Source organism: Anopheles coluzzii, chromosome 2 (genome assembly GCF_943734685.1).
Source record: "Anopheles coluzzii chromosome 2, AcolN3, whole genome shotgun sequence".
Classification (NCBI taxonomy): Eukaryota; Metazoa; Arthropoda; class Insecta; order Diptera; family Culicidae; genus Anopheles; species Anopheles coluzzii.
Genome location: NC_064670.1, coordinates 70,062,951 through 70,084,555, shown reverse-complemented (window position 1 = coordinate 70,084,555; position 21,605 = coordinate 70,062,951). Strand labels below are relative to the sequence as shown.

The window sequence follows — 21,605 nt, the reverse complement described above, 5'->3', positions numbered from 1 at the left end:
TATTCACTCTGAATCAAAAGCATTTAAAAAAATTGATGCATAAGTTCGTTGAAATACTGCATCTTGATCGGTTTATGTTAAGTTTCAAATTGATGGAGACATATGTAATACATAGAAGTATATTTTTATTCCATAACGTCATTCAATTAGCTATCATGTTTTAAATTACTTGTCATATAAGTTTAAGCCTTTCCGGTAGCATCTTTATTTACTCTACAAGCAGCTATTATTTACAAAAAAGGTTCAAATTTACATAAGGCCAAACATACACGAACCGGATTTTTGCAGGATAGAAATTACACTTACTTTAAAACCTGCAGGTGACAGTTGGGAAAAGTTACAGTAGACAGTCCATAGGTTTGACAGCAGGCGGAAATTCGCGGTCGCCGTTCGTGTATTTTCGGCCTAATAAAGCTTCTTTTTGGCGTTTCTGTTCAGATTGGATTTGTCTGTGATCTCCACAAATGGCAAATCTCTTAAATAACATGCAATTTTTAATTAAGTATTGCGAAAGGTGAATTGTCATTGTAACATTTTTTTAAAAGATCAATCGAGATTGACCATTGAGTATTTAGATAGTTTTATCAAAGCTTTATTAATAAAATATAATTCAACTTATCGTTTTATTCCAAATTAAATTAAATTCATCTAAACAGGAAACACAAATCCTGGGCAAATAATTGTTCTTCAGTAAAAAAATATAAACATAAAAAAATTATGTTCAAATTGGATGTTTTTAAAAGGCCCTTCAAAATGTCATTGGATAATCCACACTCAATTAAGTGCAGATTATCGAATTTTCATTTCAAATTCAATTAAATCATCAATAATTATCAAATATATTTGTTTGTAATTATTGTTGTTCGTGCATTCGATTGGGCAGAATTGGTATGTAGTATACTTAGGGTAAATGTACCTATAGTGGTGGTATAGTAGTACCAATAGTGGTGGTATTGCACTAAAATGCGGTTCATACGGCAAATTAAAAGCAATTAAGTTATTTACGTTAGTGTGAAATGTTCTTTAGCCTTTTACAAAGGGTTTAAAAGTTAAATGGGGCCATTCCGTTACTTAGTGACCGAAAAATCCATTATTTTGTGAAATGTGTCAACATTTTTCCAAAATCCTTAGGATTTCATAACGAAACTCATATTTCTGTTAACGTTCTAAATGACCATATAACCACGCAATTACTAGTTTTTCAACATAACTGTTATGAAATGTTATTGTTCTACTAAAATTATTTGCCTTTTGACCATATTTATGCATTTTTAAGTGTTTTTTACCATAGTGCCATTATAGGTACACAAAACAGGCATGTTCCTATAGTGGTTATAGTAATAAAATCAATAAAAACAGGTCGTTTTCTGTTTATTCGAGGATATTTTCGACATGTCGTACTGTTTTCACTAAAATAAGCAACAGAAATGAGCTTTATGTAGGTAATTTACCAAAAACAGGCCAAAATTCGCTTATATGGCTGAATGAAAAATTGACTTCAAATCAAGCACACTCTTCCGGGTGTAGGTTGACGACAGGTGTGATGCAGTACTTTAGTCAATAGTTTCATCGATCAAATTTATACATTTTTTTACGATCAAATTACGGAAGAAACCAATATTATGGCAGTAATCCTTGCTATTCATACGAAAACAGCTTCTAAACTAAGTTTCATTGATATTATACACCGTTTTTGATGCATCTTTGTTTACCACCACTATAGGAACACAATAAGACGACTACAGGAACCATACCACCATTATAGGTACAACGGAGCAGTCACAAAAATTTGTATTTTTTTGAAAATTTGATGTATTTCATGGTAAAAATGGTTGTGATTGCGAAGATAAAACATATTACAATTGCTATGTGTTAAAATATTTAGAAAATGTCCTTTCTGACACTTTAAATCCATTAAAACACATCGGTACCACTACAAATTGCACCACTATTGGTACATTTACCCTATACATATTAGGCGATTGATGTTTATTCAAATCAATTTGTTGTAATAAAATATATGCCTTCAGCAGTAATAATATAGCTGATTTAAAATCATTTTAAATCGTTTCTAGAATCGACCATTGATAAATAAGCGCTATCTATTGTATAAAACATGTTAAAAAGTTGAATTCACTAGTGGATTGAAACTGGATTTTTTTTTTAAATTTTTGAGTACTATCATGAAATGTATTAAATTTTTTACATATTTACAATCATGGACGTATTTCATTTGTCTTTGAAAAGTAGCTCTTTTTCTCCATATTCAGTTAAGTTGGACACAAAAAAGATAAGTTCTTGGTTAACTTTGCAAATATTCTTCAGTTATTATTAAAGCTTACTTCTAAGATAGTTCAATGTGTCCTGTAAGATGGTAATGTACATTAAGGTACAAGAGTACTTGTAAGCTACTCAAACTCCGTGCAACCTATGCTTTTTTTATTGCTGCAATGCTAAAAGAATTTTTTGATTTGTCCTTTTATACATCGATCAAATCGAAATACGATCGCCAGCATATTTTTCACCATTAATATATTATTTCTAAAGAATACAGCAATAGGACCCGGGCATCACCTCTACTAAAATATCGCAAAAAGACAGTGCACTTCCTACGTTAAAATAATGTTTTATCTAATTTTAGACAAAAGGACTTTATTTAAATCATATTGATAATGTTTGAAGACTGAGTTAATTAAAATTTTTAATCTTTTTAAGGTTTGAGCTAAATTCTCTCCGAGCGTTCCTCATATTGCAGTATCTATTTGAATCTAGAACAGTGCAGAGTACATCTGTGATTTATGTTGAATCATCTAAATGAAATCGTGTAGTTATTAAAGTATTCTATGATGCACCAGTTGTAAGTTCTCCTTGGAAACTTCCACGCCGTCGTTTGCTCAATAATTTCCAAAACCTGCGATCAAGCGATTTTACCTAAAGCATGAGAAATAGAAAAACTCTTTGATGATTTTGCTGTTGTTGTTAATTGTTAAACATGTAATATTTATATAAATATATATATATATATATATATATATATATATATATATATATATATATATATATATATATATATATATATATATATATATATATATATATATATATATATATATATTTATAAATATATGTACATATATATATATATATATATATATATATATATATATATATATATGTATATATATGTTATATATACATATATATAAAAGGTCGTACATATATATAACGGTTATAGGAAGTGTATCTATGGGAGTTTTTGTAATTATATTCTAACTAGTGAAGTGTTGTCTGGAGCGCACCCACAATTCCGATCCGACTATTGTTAGTCCGACTCCGGCAAAACGGAACCACTAGATCCGCCCGAAGTCAGAGTCGTCTGGAGTCGTTTTAAGTCGTTCGGAGTCGTCCGGAGTCGTTCCGAGTCGTCCAGAGTTGTCCGGAGTCGTCCGGAATCGAAGTCGTTCGGGGTCGTCCGGAGTCGTCCAGAGTCGTCCGAAGTCGTTCGGAATCGGAGTTGGTCGGAGTCAACAGGAGCCGTGTGGTTTAATGTGCTTGTGATCAGGCATTTCCTTTCATTGTGTTTTTTGGCTTTCACTTTTCGCGTGCACTTCCTATACAAGCTGACCTTGACCGACTCCAGATGGTTCCGGATGACTCCGTCTGCAGCCGATTTTGGAAGACTCCAGACGACTCCAGACGACTCCGGGCGACTCCGGACGACTCTGACTCCGGTTGACTCCGGGCGTTTCCGGAATACTCCGGGCCATTTCGAACGATTCCGAACGACTTCAGATATTGCAGCGCGGACCAACCTTCCAGAGTGGATTACGAATTTATCGGAGTCGGATCGGAGTCGACTCCAGATTTTTACTTTATCAACTTTACCCATCACTAATTGTAACGAGGATGTTTTTGTTATGTTATGTTATGGATGTTTGGTGCCCTGCTGAGACTACATTACCAAGAAAATGAATAACAAATAAAGAAATAATACCGTTTCTATTCTAGGCGAGCTCAAGCGGCTCGGAACCGAACACGTGACGTTGTCTTGTGTATTTTCCTTTGAGCTAGAAAGCCCGTTTACTTGATTTTCTGAGTTACGCCGGTAAAGAAAGTTGAATCTGAAATGAAAAAAAAAAAAACGCAAACACTTCAGTAAAGTATTTTTTTTAATGGTGCGTACTAGCTTAATGGTGCGTACAGCTTATTGGTTTGTTTCTGTGTAGCATTGAAACTAGCTACTCGTTTGAGCTGAGAAGCGTTGTGGTTGAGTTGCGTCATGCAGTAAACTTTCTCCCGCCTCGCTAAACGTTCCAGGTCCGATAGAGTCCTTTCTTCTGTAAATAGAATAAAGTTTTTATTCAGATCATATTAGGCTACACTCAGATTAAGCATTACACTCAGACGGCGGATTAAGCACAAAGCAAACTAAGCAGCCGCGTGAGGCTGCGAGGTCTCGGGGAAGATCGAAAAAAAGCACCCTCCCCCGCTCACTAGTAAATTTGCTTCTCAATCCTTCACTAGTTTAGAAATGCTCTTACTATTTTTCGTAGGGATCGCTTAGGGCCTACACTCGTGTTAATCCGCCACTGACTACACTAAAAAATGTGAGTAGAAATTACCTCGATCCACAGATCCAAAACTGCTCCAAGTAGCTGGGACGATAGGTTTTCGTCGGTGCAATATAGGAGTATCCATCTTTGAATTGTTTTGCTGATATAATGAGCTCATTCCGTTTCTCATAGCTTGGCTGGTGGTGGGTACCTGTGATTCCACTACGTTCGTTGAACTGACCGTGGAAGCCGATGCTATTGCTTGTATGTTCATGTAACTGCTCACTCGCGTCACGATACGATTCATGATAATGTCCTTCTCGCTCATCGGATGGTATGTGGAGAGGTCGCGTCCGAGAATTTCCGTCAGCTCTGGTCCAGGGCTGTACGTGAGTAGATCTTCGTCTCCGAGAATGTCGTGATTTAGCGCCAGGCGCATCTCGAGCCTTGGACTGAGTCCAACAGTTGCTATTACCTTGTCGCCGTAATGTGCGGTATCGCTTGCACATGGTTTCTCGATGTTCGGGAGTTGCACAAATGCATAACATCTGTCAGCAACACTCCCATAGTTTTCTTCTGGAGTAGTAGTTTTTATCGTCTCGCTCTTCTCCGCCAGTAGGGTTGAAGACGGAGTCGTACTTACCGAACCCGTACCGGTGGAATCGTTTAAATCCGCATAAACTGGAGGATTGTTTTGCGTAGCTTGCCCCTGCCAATTTATCGAACGTAAATTACCCGCTAATTATAAGATTTCTACGCAATCGAACGAACAAGCAACAGACGTAGTACAGTTCACGTTCAGTAATCCGCACTTACTTGAGTACAGATTATTGATTGTCATTTTGATGTGTTTTTCTAAGCTCTTAGTTTTGTCTCTGTTTATGAACTAATTACTACAGTACATTTTCATATCGCACAAAGGAAGCTTTTAATTAAAAAAATAAAAATATATTTATCTTTTCAATAATATTTCATTATTTTTGACCGAACACTGTTACATTTCATGATTTTTACTGTCAAAGGTGTGGATTACCGAGCTCAAACTATACTAATATCTAGATGAGAAAAAACACCTAACTACACTAGTTACTAACATTTATAAGAACATTAAGTAATGTAAGAGTATAAACTTGATTCAAACGCGTTCTCCTGCTATTTTATGTTTGATGGAAACGATTAGGAGAACATTGCTATATTTATGTGGCTTTGTTTACTTTTTTTTCAGGAAATTTGTTTGTATGCTAAAGGCAGTGTTGTCACCTTTTAACGTTTTTTTATGATCGCAGTAGGATGCGCAGCAGTTACTGGCCACATAATTTTTCGTTCATCACATCCACTATTGCCATGGCATGACTGTTGAAGAACGACATTCATTTATGTAGTTATCGTCAGTGTTATTGCAATAACACGACTATAAATAATTAGTTTGAATGCCATTTGACATTTATCTTGAGAATCCATAACTGCCTCGTACCTTTACCGATCGTAAGTGACTGAAAAAATTTATATTTTCACTCGGCCAGTGCAAAAACCAGTGTTCTTTTGCTGGAGTACATTTAAAAGAAAAAAGTGGTACAAAAACAATCATGGGGACATGCGCTCGAAGGAGATCTAGTACAGGCTGTCCTCGAGATACGCGATACCACTTATACGTGGATTCAAAGATCCGTGGTTTTCTAAATTTGACAATTTTTTTTAGCAAATTGTACTGCTTTGACACATCAATTGTGAAATGAAAAATAAATTCGCTTCTGGTTGAACTTTCTAAATCTTTAGTAAGGTTTAAAATTGTTATTTACAGTCATAATTGCTACAACTTATCACGCCAAGCAAAACTATACGAAAAAAATGATATTTTGGTGGAAAACCGTGAATGAAAATGAATTTGGTGGAAAACCGTGAATGGTGAAATTCGACTCGCGCGGAAATTCGAGACCGCTTTTGGTCCCTATTAACCATGTATCTCGGGAACCGCCTGTACACTCGAAAATGAAAGTCAATTAATGTCGGCAAAAAATGTCATAGAATAAAACGACATTTTTGATGTGACTGGAGAATGAAAGAGTGAAAATTGAATGCGAAATCGTTCAATCGAATTGATTCAAATCGTGACAAAGTAGGCCAAAAGGCTTTCAATCTGTCCCGCGAAGAGCTTCTGCAGTTATTTGAATGAAGCAGATTTAGATTGTAGATTATAAGAACGCGGGGTCATGAGGCTTTCTCAAGCACTCATTAAAGTTTTTCAAGCACTCAAAATTCGTTTACAGACGCGAGCCGTGGCCGTCGTCAATTTTTCTCTCTCTGAGAAACTGATAGGCCGCGGGGCCACGGGGCTTTCTCAAGCTGAGAAAACGTTCTCAAGCACTCATATCAATTTCTCAAGCACTCAAAACTTGTTCTCAGACGCGAACCCGTAGCCGTCGTCAGTTTTTCTCACTCTGAGAAACTGAAAATAAAAATGACCAGATAATATATATATATATATATATATATATATATATATATATATATATATATATATATATATATATATATATATATATATGTATATATGTGCGTATAAATATATACACACACATATATATATATATATATATATATATATATATATATATATATATATATATATATATATATATATATATATAGATATATATATATAGATATACATATATATATAATATATATATACTTAAAAATATAAACAAATATATTTAAAGGTCAAATTTAATGTTTTTCATATAAATTTGTTTTGCGTCGGATGCACGGGGATTGAAACAATTCGAAACAAAGAAAACTTAAAGGCATCGACACAAATTATTATAAAAACTTTATTCCCTATTCCTATACTAATGCTATAACGGGCCCGTTTTTCCTAACCTAGCTCTACCGCACGAATGTGTCTGCTCTCTCTCTTCGCTCCCTTATCCTCCCCTTTTGCTTCTCTGGTCAGCGACCCGGGAACTCACGCACATCCTTTCACGCACACATCATACGACAGCCGTCGACTGCTGTCGGTGAGTGGCGCGTCCCGGTGGACAGACTGCGTAGTCAGGTTGGACCACAATAATTTGTTACACTGCTTAAAACTTATCGAACAATATCGCAAAACATTTTCATCATGTAAATAACGTTTATAACTCTTTAAAATAAAACAATCAGTATTTTTATACATTTTTATAAAGTTAATTCAATCCTGTCGTCCCTCCTAAATTTGAATTAAGTTAAATTCAAATTTCAAGAAAGTGAGTAAAGCTGCCTTATAATTGATAACAAATCATCCAATAATGATGTAACGAATGAAATCTAATACCAAAGGCAAAAAAAAATCAAAATTCAAAACTTAATCATCCTTGAATCGTAGATGTAAACGTCTTTAAATGCTTGACAATTGTATCTCATGATTCTCATTCGTCGAACGGATTTCGTCGTTCCACGCCGGTACTCGCCCCGATAGCCACTCAAGCTTTATTTGAAGCTTCAAAAAAATAGTTTTGATTGCATACTTGTTTAACATTTTTCAATTATTATTATTCACTACAATTTCCAACGTAATTACCGATTAACTAAAAATACAATTACTCATATTTCAAATAGCCAATCGCTGCATCGTCAACTTTCTCAAAGATCCGAAAAAGATTCTCAAACCGATGTTATGCCAATTCTACAAACGTTGAGAGCATAGGTTTCTCAAAAGCACTCATGAGTACCTGAGAAAATGAGCGTTGAGAAACCCCATGGCCCCGCGGCCTCAAAGATTTTTATACCGATTATGTGCCAGCTCTACAAACGTTTAGAACGTAGGTTTCTCAAAAGTACTCATGAGTGCTTGTTGGAAATAGGCAGGGCTATGGAAACAAACAGTCTAACCCGGACGTATAAACGCGAACTGACACCGAAGGAAAATGACAGTAGGGAAGAATCAAGTGAGGCCGCGGGGCCAAGGGGCTTTCTCAAGCTGAGAAAACGTTCTCAAGCACTCATTTAAGTTTCTCACGCACACAAAACTTGTTCTCAGGCGCGAGGCCGTGGCCGTCGTCAGTTTTTCTCACTCTGAGAAGCTGATATAGCAACTCAAGATTTATTTGGAGCTTTAGATAGAAAATAAGTTTTGGATCGCATATTTTTTTAAACTTTTTCAATTATAAACATTGAATACATTTTCCAAAATGATTACTGAAAACGAATTGCACAATTTCTGATATTTCAGTTAACCGATCGTTGGATCGTCAACTGTCTCAAAGATTCTCAAAGATTCTCAAAACCGATTTTGTGCCGATTCAATAAACGTTGAGAACGTAGGGTAACTGTACCAGTTTTCGGCAGTGTACCTATTTTCGGCAGAGTAGCTAAAAACGTGAAATTCTGCACAAATGCGGTAAAAAATTCCACAAAACACAATTTTGTAATGAAATTGTACGTATTTGTTATTCGCATACGAAGTTTCACGCCATTTCATCACTTTTTTTTTAAATATCAAATATATTGTGCTTTTTTTCGGCAGCTTTGCTGTCAGCCAATGGTTCAGCAGGTTTTGTGATTAAGAGAATCAGAACAGTAAAAAAATGAAAAAGTGGTGTATATTAAGTGGTGTATCTATATTTAATTTAGTCTAACTTGTTCGGAATTTTAAAATCACGATAAACAAGTTATTTTTCACTTTCAATGCTGCCGAAAATAGGTACACAATAAATGTTCATTTTTGACAGCTCGATGTGGTGGGCTCCTGCCGAAACTCGGAACAATAACACACCTTGGATTTGGCTGAATATTTCTTTTAAAATTGATCAGAACACTACAATGTGTATGTCGACACATAATATGAGCTTTCTTGTACCAAATATCACCAATTTTACGACAAACAATGCACTTAGTTAAGACAAAAATAAATATTTGTAAGCCAGTTCGCACCGCACGCTATAACCATCAAACTGTCAATTTTCTTCAATGGCTGCTCTGTTTAAACGTCGCATCAAAATGGCTGGCAAAACGGGCTAAAATAAGCAACATAAAATTAATAATTAAAGTGCTTTTTAACACCAATCTTAGGAAAGTAAAAGTGTTAAATGGCTTTAAACATTTTTTTTGTACATATTTACATTGATAAAAACATTTTCTGACCCGTATTCGCGCTGCTGAAAATATGAATGCCGAAATAGGACAAACACAGCCTGCCGAAAATAGGAACAAACTGCCGAAAATAGGAGCAAAATCAATGGTTGTATTTACACGAATATTTATGAAAAAGGGCTTTGAACCGGTAAATAAAAAATAGTGTAGCATACTATGATAGTTTATCAACTAGAATAACTTCACTTTCATGAAAAATAATAAATAAATGTTTATGTGAGAGCAGTTTTTGTGAAACTGCTGCACTAGCGTGCCGAAAACTGGTGCAGTTACCCTAAGTTACTCAAAAGCACTCATGAGTGCTTGAGAAAATAAGCGTTGAGAAACCCCATGGCCCCGCGGCCTGACAGTTGTCAAAGGGAGGAAGCGGTTGCACGCGCTACAGGGCAGTAGCAAGTTAAGCGAGCAGCAGGTGACACCGTTTTAAAGTGTTGGATACATTGTGTATATAGTTCGGTATTACGGAGCAGAATTCCGTGTACGTTTGTTTGTGAAGAGAAAATAAATAGATGAACTAAAATTTGCGCATTATTGCTGAGTTCGCGCTACTGGAAACTGCGTCAACATTAAAATGCCTTTAAAACGGTGTCAGAGGTGAAATGGGCCCTAAAAGGAACGATCACTGTCAGGCTTGCGGTGATCAGCGGGATGATCCGGACTTTGTTGCATGTGACAAGTGCAATTTATGGTGGCATTTTTCGTGCGCCGGATTGACGGAACCCGCAGAAGCTGTGGAACAGCGGGAATGGATGTGCGTGGCTTGCCAAGCTAAGGAACGGCTTGATTCAGAGGACGCCAGTCAAGCACGCAGAACAAAAGGAAGCTGCAAATGTTAACCTCAATCTGGAGGAGGTTACGCAAATCGTGGCTGAGAAACATAACCTCAAACTGGTTGAGGTTATCCAGCAAGCGGCAGGAACACCCATGCTTTCTTCAAGTGGGACAAGCCACAACGCGGTGAGCAAACCTAATCTTACTCCTGCTAAGGTATCCGACAGTGTAGTTAATCGGCTAGCCATTATGAAGCGGCGGCAAGAGGCGGAAAGAAAAAGGATGGAGCTCGAGTTGCAGCTGAAGTTTGAGAAGGAGGAGGAGGACTTGTTGTCCGAGAAGTTGGAAGTGATTGCCATTTCGGGAGCATCGACTGTAACACCGTCCCGGCTGAATGGAGTATCGATGCGAGGCTCGCAGCGGAATGAGCGTGGTCCCGCCCCTCGACTGAGCCGTTCTAAGTCGTCCGGAGCCACTAGTCTGCAGCCGGAGCTGGCGTCCAACAATTTCGACTACCAACTGACGGCTCTGGACGGCTAGATCAGGACGGATGCGGGAGGTTCAGGACACCTGCGGATGGGTCCGGATAGCTCCGAATGGTTCTAGGTGGTTACGGACGGCTCCAGATTAGTGATGGGTCAAGTAGCACTGTGCCACCACGCACACACAGCACAGTAAAAAGTGAGAGCACAATTGCACATTTTATAAAATTGTGGTGCCACACTTCGCACAACTTTTGTGCTTCCTACAGTTTTTGTGCTCCGCACAGTGCTTGTACTCCGCACAGTAACTGTGCTCCACACAGTAATTGTGCTCCGCACAATTTTTGTACTCCGTATAGTTACTGTGCTTTGCACTCTTTTTGTACTCCACACACTTTTTTTATCTGCACAGCTATTGTGCTTCCACACTTTTGGTGCGCGCACAATTACACCGCGCTCTGACACCAATCGAACAAGACACCACATTTGTTTGGAATTTGATCGGTTCGAGGCGATGTTTGTCTTGTTTGTTCGAGATGTCTAACGGGAAATCATCACGTTTGTTCGACTCTGATTTGCGTGTTATACCGACGACACAAGAAGCGTAAACTCAAAAAGTTCACGATTGATTTGTATGCGAGAGCGTAGACTTCTCGTCAAAAGTTTATAGAGTTGTATGGCTGAAATCCAGTTTACGCCAAAGTTAATGCCTCGTGTGAAGTCCGTATGATGTCTGGTTCGATTGAGAGTGCGCGCACAATAGCTGTGCGATAGCACAGTAGCTGTGTGCGCGCACAAAAACTGTGGAACACAGCTACTGTGCGATCACACATTAAGTGTGGTACCACGCACACACGCACAGTAGACTGTGCGTGGTACCACAGCACCACACAGTGAAAAGTGCTGCTTGACCCATCACTACTTCAGATGGTTCCGGTTCCGGACGATTCCGAGCTTGGTGTAAAACCTTTCCGAGCCTTATTCGATAATGGTGAAGTAATTCTTCAAACGCTTGTGGGTTTAACTTCACCACTAGGTAGCAGTCCAGGTAGATTAAAATGCACTTATTGCGATACAAAAAATCAGGGCCTGTCTCGTGGCGCTGTCGTCAACTCGTACGATTTAAGAACATGTACGTTAGGCATGGGACAATTGTGCGAGACCTATGCCGCACACTCAGTTCATTATAGTGTGCGGTTGATCGCCGCACGCGAAAAAGTGAACGGGTAGGTCTTCTGCACGCATACAGAACTAACTGAAATGTGCTCTGAAAGAGATACAAGATAACTGTCGGTGTCATAGACTGAACGAAAAAAAAACATTCGTTTTGGGTCGGCAGAATTTGTCACACACAACGACACAAGAAGATCGATCGCACTTTGCGCGAGAAAGATTGCACATATTGCTAGCGTGATCAGATTGATCAATCGCACACAGCCGCACAAAAAGAACTCCTGCCGCACACTGACCCCATACTGAGTGAGAAAGAACACTCATAGCCGATGGGTCATTCGCACACAGCCGCACGCGTGTTCAGTTGGGTCAGTCGCACACTACCGCACAAAAAGAACTCTTGTCGCACACTGCCGCACGCGCGTTCTGTTAGTTCGGTCGCTCACTGTTGCACGCGTATTCAGTGGGGTCAGTCGCACACTACCGCACAAAAAGAACTCTTGTCGCACACTGCCGCACGCGCGTTCTGTTAGTTCGGTCGCTCACTGCTGCACGCGTATTCAGTGGGGTTAGTCGCACACTACCGCACAAAAAGAGCTCTTGTCGCACACTACCGCACGCGCGTTCAGTTAGTTCAGTCGCACACTGCCGCACTCGTATTCAGTGGGGTCAGTCGCACACTACCGCACAAAAAGAACTCGTTAAGCGCACAGTAACATAAAAGAGAAAGCTTGTAGATTTTACTCGTTTAGATTAGCTTTCGTTACAAATCAACTTAAGTATATACAGTTTGTTCTCGAGCTACGTTTTCTAAGTTCTTGTGTGCAATTAGTATAATTGGCTCAAAGGATTCTCAAATGCAAGATAAATTACTGTTTTACCAAAAATTTTAGAACCTCTTAAAAACCAGAAATTTTCAAATTTTCTGCATGAATTGTGATACATAAATGGTTTAATGTAAAAACCTAGTTACCTAGTTATGTATGAACCGCGTATCTCGGACTGACAGTATTTATAATTAAAAATGCAGCCTTAAAAGCAATAACTTTTAGTTCTTGCATTAAAATCTCGATAAAATTAAACATGATATTTAAAAAAATGGTACTTAGCTCCAATTGAGCGACTGACCTACCGCACGCGTTCAGTTCATCATACTGAACGAACTACATCGCACGCGTTCACTGAAAAGAATCAAATTGCCCAAGCCTAATGTACGTCATGAGATTAAGCCCCGAATGGACCATGCCCCTATACTTTGAATTTACCGTCCTGTGTTGATAATAAATAAGTAACTGAAAACCAAGCCCGCTAGTGGTACATACAGGTCTTGGCCGACAATGGTTTTTATGCCGTATAAGAAGAAGAAGAATATGTACGTCTTCTACTTGACCTAACATCCTGCGTGAGTATGTCTGTCTATACAGGATTTCTAGACTTATTCAGTGCCACGCAGCCGGATATTCAATCGTTACTACGGGAGGATGCTACGCTTAACTTTATTCCACGACGGGCATGTTGATAAGTCGTGTAAGTTAACGGCTGAAGCACGGAACCGCCTCGTCTGTATTTCAAGGCCAGAATTTCTTTAATTATCGATGAAATTAATAAAAAAAATGTCATCTATTATTAAATTTTTAACCTTTTAAGTTCACTATCACAGTTCCGAGGAACACGCATGACATACCCGTCGTGGGTTCAAATCTAAAATGAACCGTCCTCCGTAGCAAGGACTGACTTTCCGGCTGCGTGGTACTTAATAAGTCTCGAAAGACTGTATTGGCCACATCTCCATTATCATCTTAACACATTTTCGTATTAAGTTGTTTTCAATTAATTAAATTAATTACCCAGTTTAATTTTACTGTTTGCTTCTTTTTTGTATAAGGTGTGATTTTTTCTAATATTTATAATAAACTCATACGAAATATCTTGATGCTTTGTTTTGTATACATTAAATATTCCAATTAAGTTGATGATGAATTATTTCGATCGATATAGCCAATTTTTGCCGTTTGCGATACAAATTACCAACTTTTTTAACGACTGCTCGACTTTTTATCCACTATTGCTATGGCAGCCGTGATAGTTTGTTCCACCGTTTTATCGGTAGACAAATTTGTCGCTTCAAGATACCAATCCGCCATGTTTGTTATTATATTGGTCGATATATTTATCGATCGGTGGTTAACGTCGTTGGCGATAGGTGTCTATGATACGAAAGGAAGACAAACATGCGCAGCGTTTCTTATGGCGTTACGAACCAACGGACGAGTTGGAAACCTACATCGTGGATGTCGTAATGTTCCGGTCTGCGTGTTTACCCTCAACAGCGCAGTATGTCAAGAACCGTAAGGCCGCGGGGCCACGGGGCTTTCTCAAGCTGAGAAAACATTCTCAAGCACTCATTTAAGTTTCTCTAGCACTCAAATCTTGTTCTCAGGCGCGAGCCCGTGGCCGTCGTCAATTTTTCTCACTTTGAGAAACTGATAAAGTCACTCATGCTTTATTTGGAGCTTTAAATAGAAAATATATTTTTGATCGCATTTTTTTATTTTTTTTTTTCAATTATAAACATTGAATACATTTTCCAAAGTGATTACCGAAAAACAAATAGCACATTTGCTTATATTTCAGTTAGCCGATCGCTGCATCGTCAACTTTCTCAAAGATTCTCAAAGATTCTCAAAACCGATTTTGTTCCGATTCGACAAACGCTGAGAACGAGGATTTCTCAAAAGCACTCATGAGTGCTTGAGAAAATGAGCGCTGAGAATCCCCATGGCCCCGCGGCCTAACGCACAAGAGCACATGGAACAATTCTCACGAGCGGTGGAAGGAATTATCGAAAGCACTTACGAAGACGTCTTTCTGGGTAGCTTCAAGACGGTATCCCGTATCCCGTGACGTAAGGGTGATTTTTAGGAACGGCGGATTTAAGTTGCTGAACTGGACATCAAATAGTATGAAATTGATGAGTTTTACGTCCGGTCTCGTTGGCCGGCATAAAACAGAACGTAAATACTTTGCACGATATGACTTTACTTCCTAGTTCCACGATGCAAACGAGCGTACGTCCGTTCACCTCAACGGTTACAGGCAGGCCCCGACCGTGAGTGTACCTCTGATGACACGCACATGAACGCGTCCTGTTGGCTCGCGTGAGATACCGTTCGGGAAGATCGGGATCGATTGATAACGCAGTCAATCTACAACGTGATCTGGTGGCTGCGTCCGCCTCCAACAATGAGATGTCTTCGTGAAGCAAATGGCGACATCAAATGTTTATCATCCATGGGAGACGAGGCGGAACGAGTAGGGGAAAGCGGGGCAAAATGGGCACCCTCTATTAAGGCATTATTTCCCTACAAAGATACTTTCCAATGCTCAAAATCTATTCATTAGAGTGTTTTATGAACACCATTTAAGCTTCATAACCCTTACATAACAAATCACCAAAAAAATGGAAAATAAGGTTTAGCCGGACAAAATGAGTATGTTAACTGAAGTTTACTGAAATTTCCTTTGAATATGCCACATTTTTTTCATTATTGTATGCCTCCACCCTTTATCTATGGATTGAAATTGCCCCATAGAATGAAAACAACTTAAAATAATGAAAACAGTGTAAAATTAAAGTTTAGGATGTTTTAGGAAAAGCTATTTTGACACGCGGGGTAAAATGGGTATAGCCCTGGGGCAAAATGGGCATATGTAAACAAACTGTGAAACGTCAAAACACTGGGGCAATATGGGCCACAACAACTGCGCTTAGGTAATGGTCTATGCTTTTGCATAACTATCATCAGGACGAGTAGCAGTTCGAGCAAGGGGAAGATACTACGGAGAATATTCATGGACCATCATTGCCAGCTATACATTCGACCACACAAAACAATACCATCGGGACGAGTATGGGCTACGAACGACGAAATCCGTTCGCTGCGGTTGTCAGAAGGCGCTCACTTGGCGCTCAGTTTTAAAATAATGTACCATTGAGAGACCGTAAGGCCGCGGGGCCATGGGGATTCTCAACACTCATTTTCTCAAGCACTCATGAGTGCTTTTGAGAAATCCTCGTTCTCAGCGTTTGTCGAATCGGAACAAAATCGGTTTTGAGAATCTTTGAGAATCTTTGAGCAAGTTGACGATGCAACTATAGGCTAACTGAAACATAAGCAATTGTGCTATTTGTTTTTCGGTAATCACTTTGGAAAATGTATTCAATGTTTATAATTGAAAAAAAATTAAAAAAATGCGATCAAAAATATATTTTCTATTTAAAGCTCCAAATAAAGCATGAGTGGCAATATCAGTTTCTCGAAGTGAGAAAACTGACGACGGCCACGGGCTCGCGTCTGAGAACAAGATTTGAGTGCTTGAGAAACTTAAATGAGTGTTTGAGAATGATTTCTCAGCTTGAGAAAGCCCCATGGCCCCGCGGCCTAAGAAGCGCGTGAAAGAATAAGTTCTACCTGCCAGGGTCGAACGTTCCTGTTTGTATGGGGAGAAATCCGCGAGATTTTGCTCTTCGGATTTGGAACGAATGTTGTTTTCGATGTAACGTTTTGCTTTAAATTTTGCTTTAAATGATTGAAGTGAATTAAACTTAGAGGTATGTAACATTTTGAAAATGTTTTGTGATCTATTTCGAATAAAAAACAGTTTTCATCAGTTTTGAAAATGTATATATAAAAAATACAAAATATATTTGAATATAAATATACATACTAATATCTATAATAATATTGTTAAATAAATGCATTTTATACATACATAAATTATATACATACATATATAAACGCATAAAGTATTATGCAATTACATACCAATATATAAAAGGATATTTGAATATTTATGTAAAGGTCAAATTTAATGATTTTCATATAACGCTTATAACTTTTTAAAATAAAATCAATCTGTATTTTTATAGATTTTTATAAAATAAATCGAATCATATCGTCCCTCCTTAATTTGAATTAAGTTAAATTCAAATTTCAAGAAAGTGAATAAAGCTGCCTTATAATTGATAACAAATCATTCAATATAGATGTATCGAATGAAATCCAACACCAACGGCAAAAATAATACAAAATTCAATATTTGATCATTTCATCACAAATAAACAAAATAATTCATGAAAAACTAAGCCTAACTAAACTAGTCTAGACCTAGCAAAAAAATTAAAGAAAAAAAACATAGGTAGAGCGTAGAGACTATCAAAACTTAATGAAACTTAGAAGAATAATTAAAGAGAATTAGAAGAAAAAATCGAATCGTTGATATAAACGACTTTAAATGCTTGACAATTGTATCTCATGATTCTCATTCTCTTATGAGCGTCGAACGGATTTCGTCGTTCGAAGCCGGTACCCGCTCCGCATACCTCCGGCCACGAATGATCAGCGATATGTGATCACTAGTACAGCTCCAAATTTTGTGCTAGCGACAAGTTGTATTCAGTTATATTACCAAAACGTTCGAGGTGTTCGTACCAAGCTCAACAACTTATGTCTACAGTAGAACGTCGAATATCCGGGAGCGGATTAACCGGCGGGCGGCTTAACCGTGTGCATAAATATGACAGCTGTTCAAACGTACGGAGAAAATTCACTGATGATGGCTCATACTCTATTTATCGCTGCGATTGTAATCAGGAGCATAGTGTTCATTCTCGTGGGGTTTGCTCGTCGAAACTTATCTCTCGCTAAATTTCTCACTCTTTTACATCTTTAGAGCTAACCTGGTCTTCCATTAATCTCGACCACGCAACGATTTTCATAGTCAAGGATGAGACGTACCCAGCAGCAGTAGAAAGTCTTAATGCAGGTTGGGTCGCGTATTTCGGAATTCCAATATATATACCACCTGGCCGAAGCAACTGTGAATCATTCATGAATACTGTACAGTGTACACGATAGTGTATGTGAGATACTCGTTATGATGAAACCCTCTGACGTACTTATGCTGATGGGAGACTTTAAAACGCCAACCATCAGATGGAGCCAGTCTTCAGATGGCGGTAACGGTCTGATCGCCAGCACGCAGTCGGGGAATAATGGCTTCCTCACTCATGGTATGGCTCTAAATGGGTTGGTTCAAATCTTGGAGGTCTAAAACGCACTAGACCGTCAACTTGATCTTGTGTTCGTTAATCTTGTGGCCAAATCTATTTGCTCTGAAGTCCAAGTATCGACCACTCCGATGCTCAACCCTGAGATCTACCACCCAGCGCTTGAGTTGACTTTATCGGTTCCTCACATTTCGTCGTACTACGTTCTTCCTTGTGTGTCACATTCTTACACATTCTTCCTTGTGTGTCTTCTTACATTACTCAAAATCAGCATGAATTTTTTCCAAAACATTCGACCACGACGAATTTGTTGAGTTGAGGTGATTCACTTTCAAACCCATTTACGGGTTTGTCAAGTGTTCCTCAGAGCAGTGCACTAAGTCCTGTTCTGTTTATTATATTCATCAATGATTGTTTTAGCATTCTTTCTGATAACGGGCATCTGTTATTTGCAGATGATATTAAAATATTTTTCCCAGTGTCCTCTTTGTCGGATTGCTAAGCATTCCAAAAACAATTGGACGCGTTCTCTACAAGGTGTTCAACGAACGGCTTGACCCTCTGTCCCGATAAATGCAACGTGATCTCTTTCTGTGACAGATCATATAAAACACTATTTTCTTATAATTTAGACGGGGCAACTTTAAATAGAGTGTCCTCCTGTGAGCTCGGAGTCTGGTGAGACTGCGAGCTCTCGTTCAAGGAGCCCATGAACATTGTTGTCAATAAAGCCAATAAGTCTTTAGGCTTGATCTCCCGCATGGATTCCGAAATACGCGACCCAACCTGCATTAAGGTTCTCTACTGCTGCTGGGTACGTCCCATCCTTGACTAAGCATGCATAGTCTGGATTCCGTCAGGTACTACAGCCATGCAAAGGCTTGAAAACATACAAAAAAAATTCTCTCGTATCGCAGTCCGTAGATTCCTGCACGGTTACAATAGCAGCATGCCTCCTTATTCGGTACGCTGCCGGTTGTTGGGTTTGATTGACATCAAGACTCGTCATTCACATGCTCAGGCTATGCTTAATGCCGGTTTACTTACTTATAATATTGACTAGTTAAGGCCCGGTAAAATCTACCGGATGTCCTCAAATTTGGAATTATTTTCAAACTCTACACGTTCAGTGGCAACAACCATAACTCAAACACCTATTTGTTCTTATGCGTTACACCACAAATGCGTTAACCTTGTAACTTCCTGGACAGTTCTTACTGTACTTTGCAGAACCGTTAAATATCGATGAGGCTACTTTTGAGCCAAGTCACGCAATTTTGTAATTTTCGAACTGATACATTCCATGCCTCTGTTGACACAAATGTATAATTTTTTGATTATTATTTTTTAGTTATCGGCGTGATTTTTTGGAAAGTATAGCTAAGTAGTAACCTCAACAACGTGTGCATTGAATAACGTGCAGTGGATTAAAAAATAGGGTGCCGCTAATACATATACAACATGTTTGGATCCAATCCCAATAGTGTACTTAAAAACATACAATTTTTGAAATGCTCACTTCTGCTTCAATCCATTTTGTGTTTTTTGTGCCCATAAATGTAAGATTGAACTATAAAAATATAATATCGCACATGGTTCGAATTCCATTTCTACTCTTTTTTTTACTTATGTTTCATACGTTAGATAATAAGTAATAGATGCTTAGAACATTTTCAATGTAAATTTTCCCGGTCTTAAATTTCATAAAGTTCATTTTCAAAAACACCGTCAAAATTTTATATTATTATCCTGAAGCTGGTTTTGAAGTAAAGAATGCAATTGGTATTTGTGTATGAAACAAATGTTATTGTTGCGCCAAATATCAAATTTCAACCGTGAACATATATACCATATAACCCTGATATAACCATTCCAAAGGTGTAGTTCTAATATTCCAATCTATACTGTTAGAGAAAAGAATGGTTCAACACTGTTATAGCCTTTCTAGACCAATTAACTACTTCATTTACTCTTGCCGCCCCACATTTTTCAGATTTTGCTTCTAATTTGACGTGTCCTTAATTATAACGTGGTTGTTCTTGATCAACACCATAGTACGGTGATAGCATCACATGGTAGATATGACTCTTAATCGAACTCGCCATCACTCTTGATAGAAACAGTCAGAATCTTTTCAGCTCTCTTGAGCACGTTACAGTAAGCATAGTTTCATTGTGGATCATTCTGCAGTTGATGCTGATCCGGCTGAATGCAGTGCGCACGGTTGTCTCACCTAACGCGCAGTATGTTGCAGTTATGTTGCACAATGAACCATCTCTCCCTTTAGTGCTTTGTTCCGGACGGACTTCCTGAAATAGGTAGTTTTCCCGCCCGCGAGCAAATCGTTACATATCGAATTTTAACTTTCAAGCCATCAACATCCGCCGCTTTCTTGCTCGGAATTTCAGCAAGGCTTTTTAGCATATGGCCGCTTAGGGTCTCTCGGCTACAGCTGCCTCTTATTGTCATGCGTTGTCCTTGTCCCGACTCAGCCAATATTGCGGAGTAGTAGATTTGAGGGAGTAGTAGATTTGGGGTGGTCCCTTGGTACGTGGTCATCAACTCGAACGACTCAATAACATGCCCGTCATGGGTTCAAACCCAGAATGGACCGTCCGCCCGTAGCTAGGATTGAATATCCGGCTACGTGGTAATGAATTAAGTCTCGAAAGCCTGTACAGGCGGTCCCCGAGATACACGGTACCTCTTATACGCGGATTCGGAGATACGCGGTTTTCTAAATTTGACAATTCTTTGAGCAAATTGTACTGATTTGACACATCAATTTTAAATTGCCAAATAATTTCCGTTTTGATCGAATGTTAAAAACTATTTCAAATGGTTTAAAACTGTTATATTTAGTAAGAATCATATCAACTAATTCATAAAGTAACTATAACCTCCCCCTACTTGCAAAATTACACGAACATTACTGATATTTTAGCTGGAAACCACGAGATTCGACTTACGCGGAAATTCGAGATACGCGGTATTTTGTTGCCGTTTTCGGTCCCCATTAACCGTGTATCTCGGGGACCGCCTGTATAGGCCGGCATGTCCGCGTAGGACGTTACGACAAAAAGAAGAAGATTTGAGGGAGTGTACATGTTCGACGTCCTGGGTATAGCAACCCGTTTTACAGGATATTATGTACCACACTTATCTGCCGATGACGACGGTGTATGTAGTATTCGAGGTGCTTAAGCACCAATAATGAGCACCGACAAACCGACGTGACACTGGCGTTACAAAAGTGTCCCACACCAAGGTGTCTTAATTAAGGAGGTGAATTGTTAGCGCGTTTTCCGGGCGCCATCATTGAGTATTGTTATGTCAAATCGCATACAATTTTCTATACCCTCCTCCAGCCCTCCACGATTTTAATACCGGAGTCCCCAGTATTGTTATGTCAAGTCGTGAAATGTC

At 38.6% G+C, this 21,605-nt stretch overlaps 1 protein-coding gene across 12 annotated transcripts in view; it reads right to left on the bottom strand.

Annotated features, from left to right (window-relative positions):
- Positions 1–2,815: 2,815 nt before the first annotated feature.
- LOC120948822 (uncharacterized) overlaps positions 2,816–21,605 on the bottom strand; it is a 120,696-nt gene continuing 101,906 nt past the window's right edge. For all 12 annotated transcript variants that reach the window (XM_049606420.1, XM_049606422.1, XM_049606423.1 and 9 more), the window contains 4 exons: positions 4,623–5,262; positions 4,202–4,337; positions 3,995–4,121; positions 2,816–2,931 (listed from right to left, as the gene is read on the bottom strand). In XM_049606420.1, coding sequence (XP_049462377.1) covers positions 2,842–2,931; positions 3,995–4,121; positions 4,202–4,337; positions 4,623–5,262 — 993 coding nt within the window. In that variant the 3' untranslated portion in view covers positions 2,816–2,841. The remainder of the gene's footprint in view (positions 2,932–3,994; positions 4,122–4,201; positions 4,338–4,622; positions 5,263–21,605) is intronic.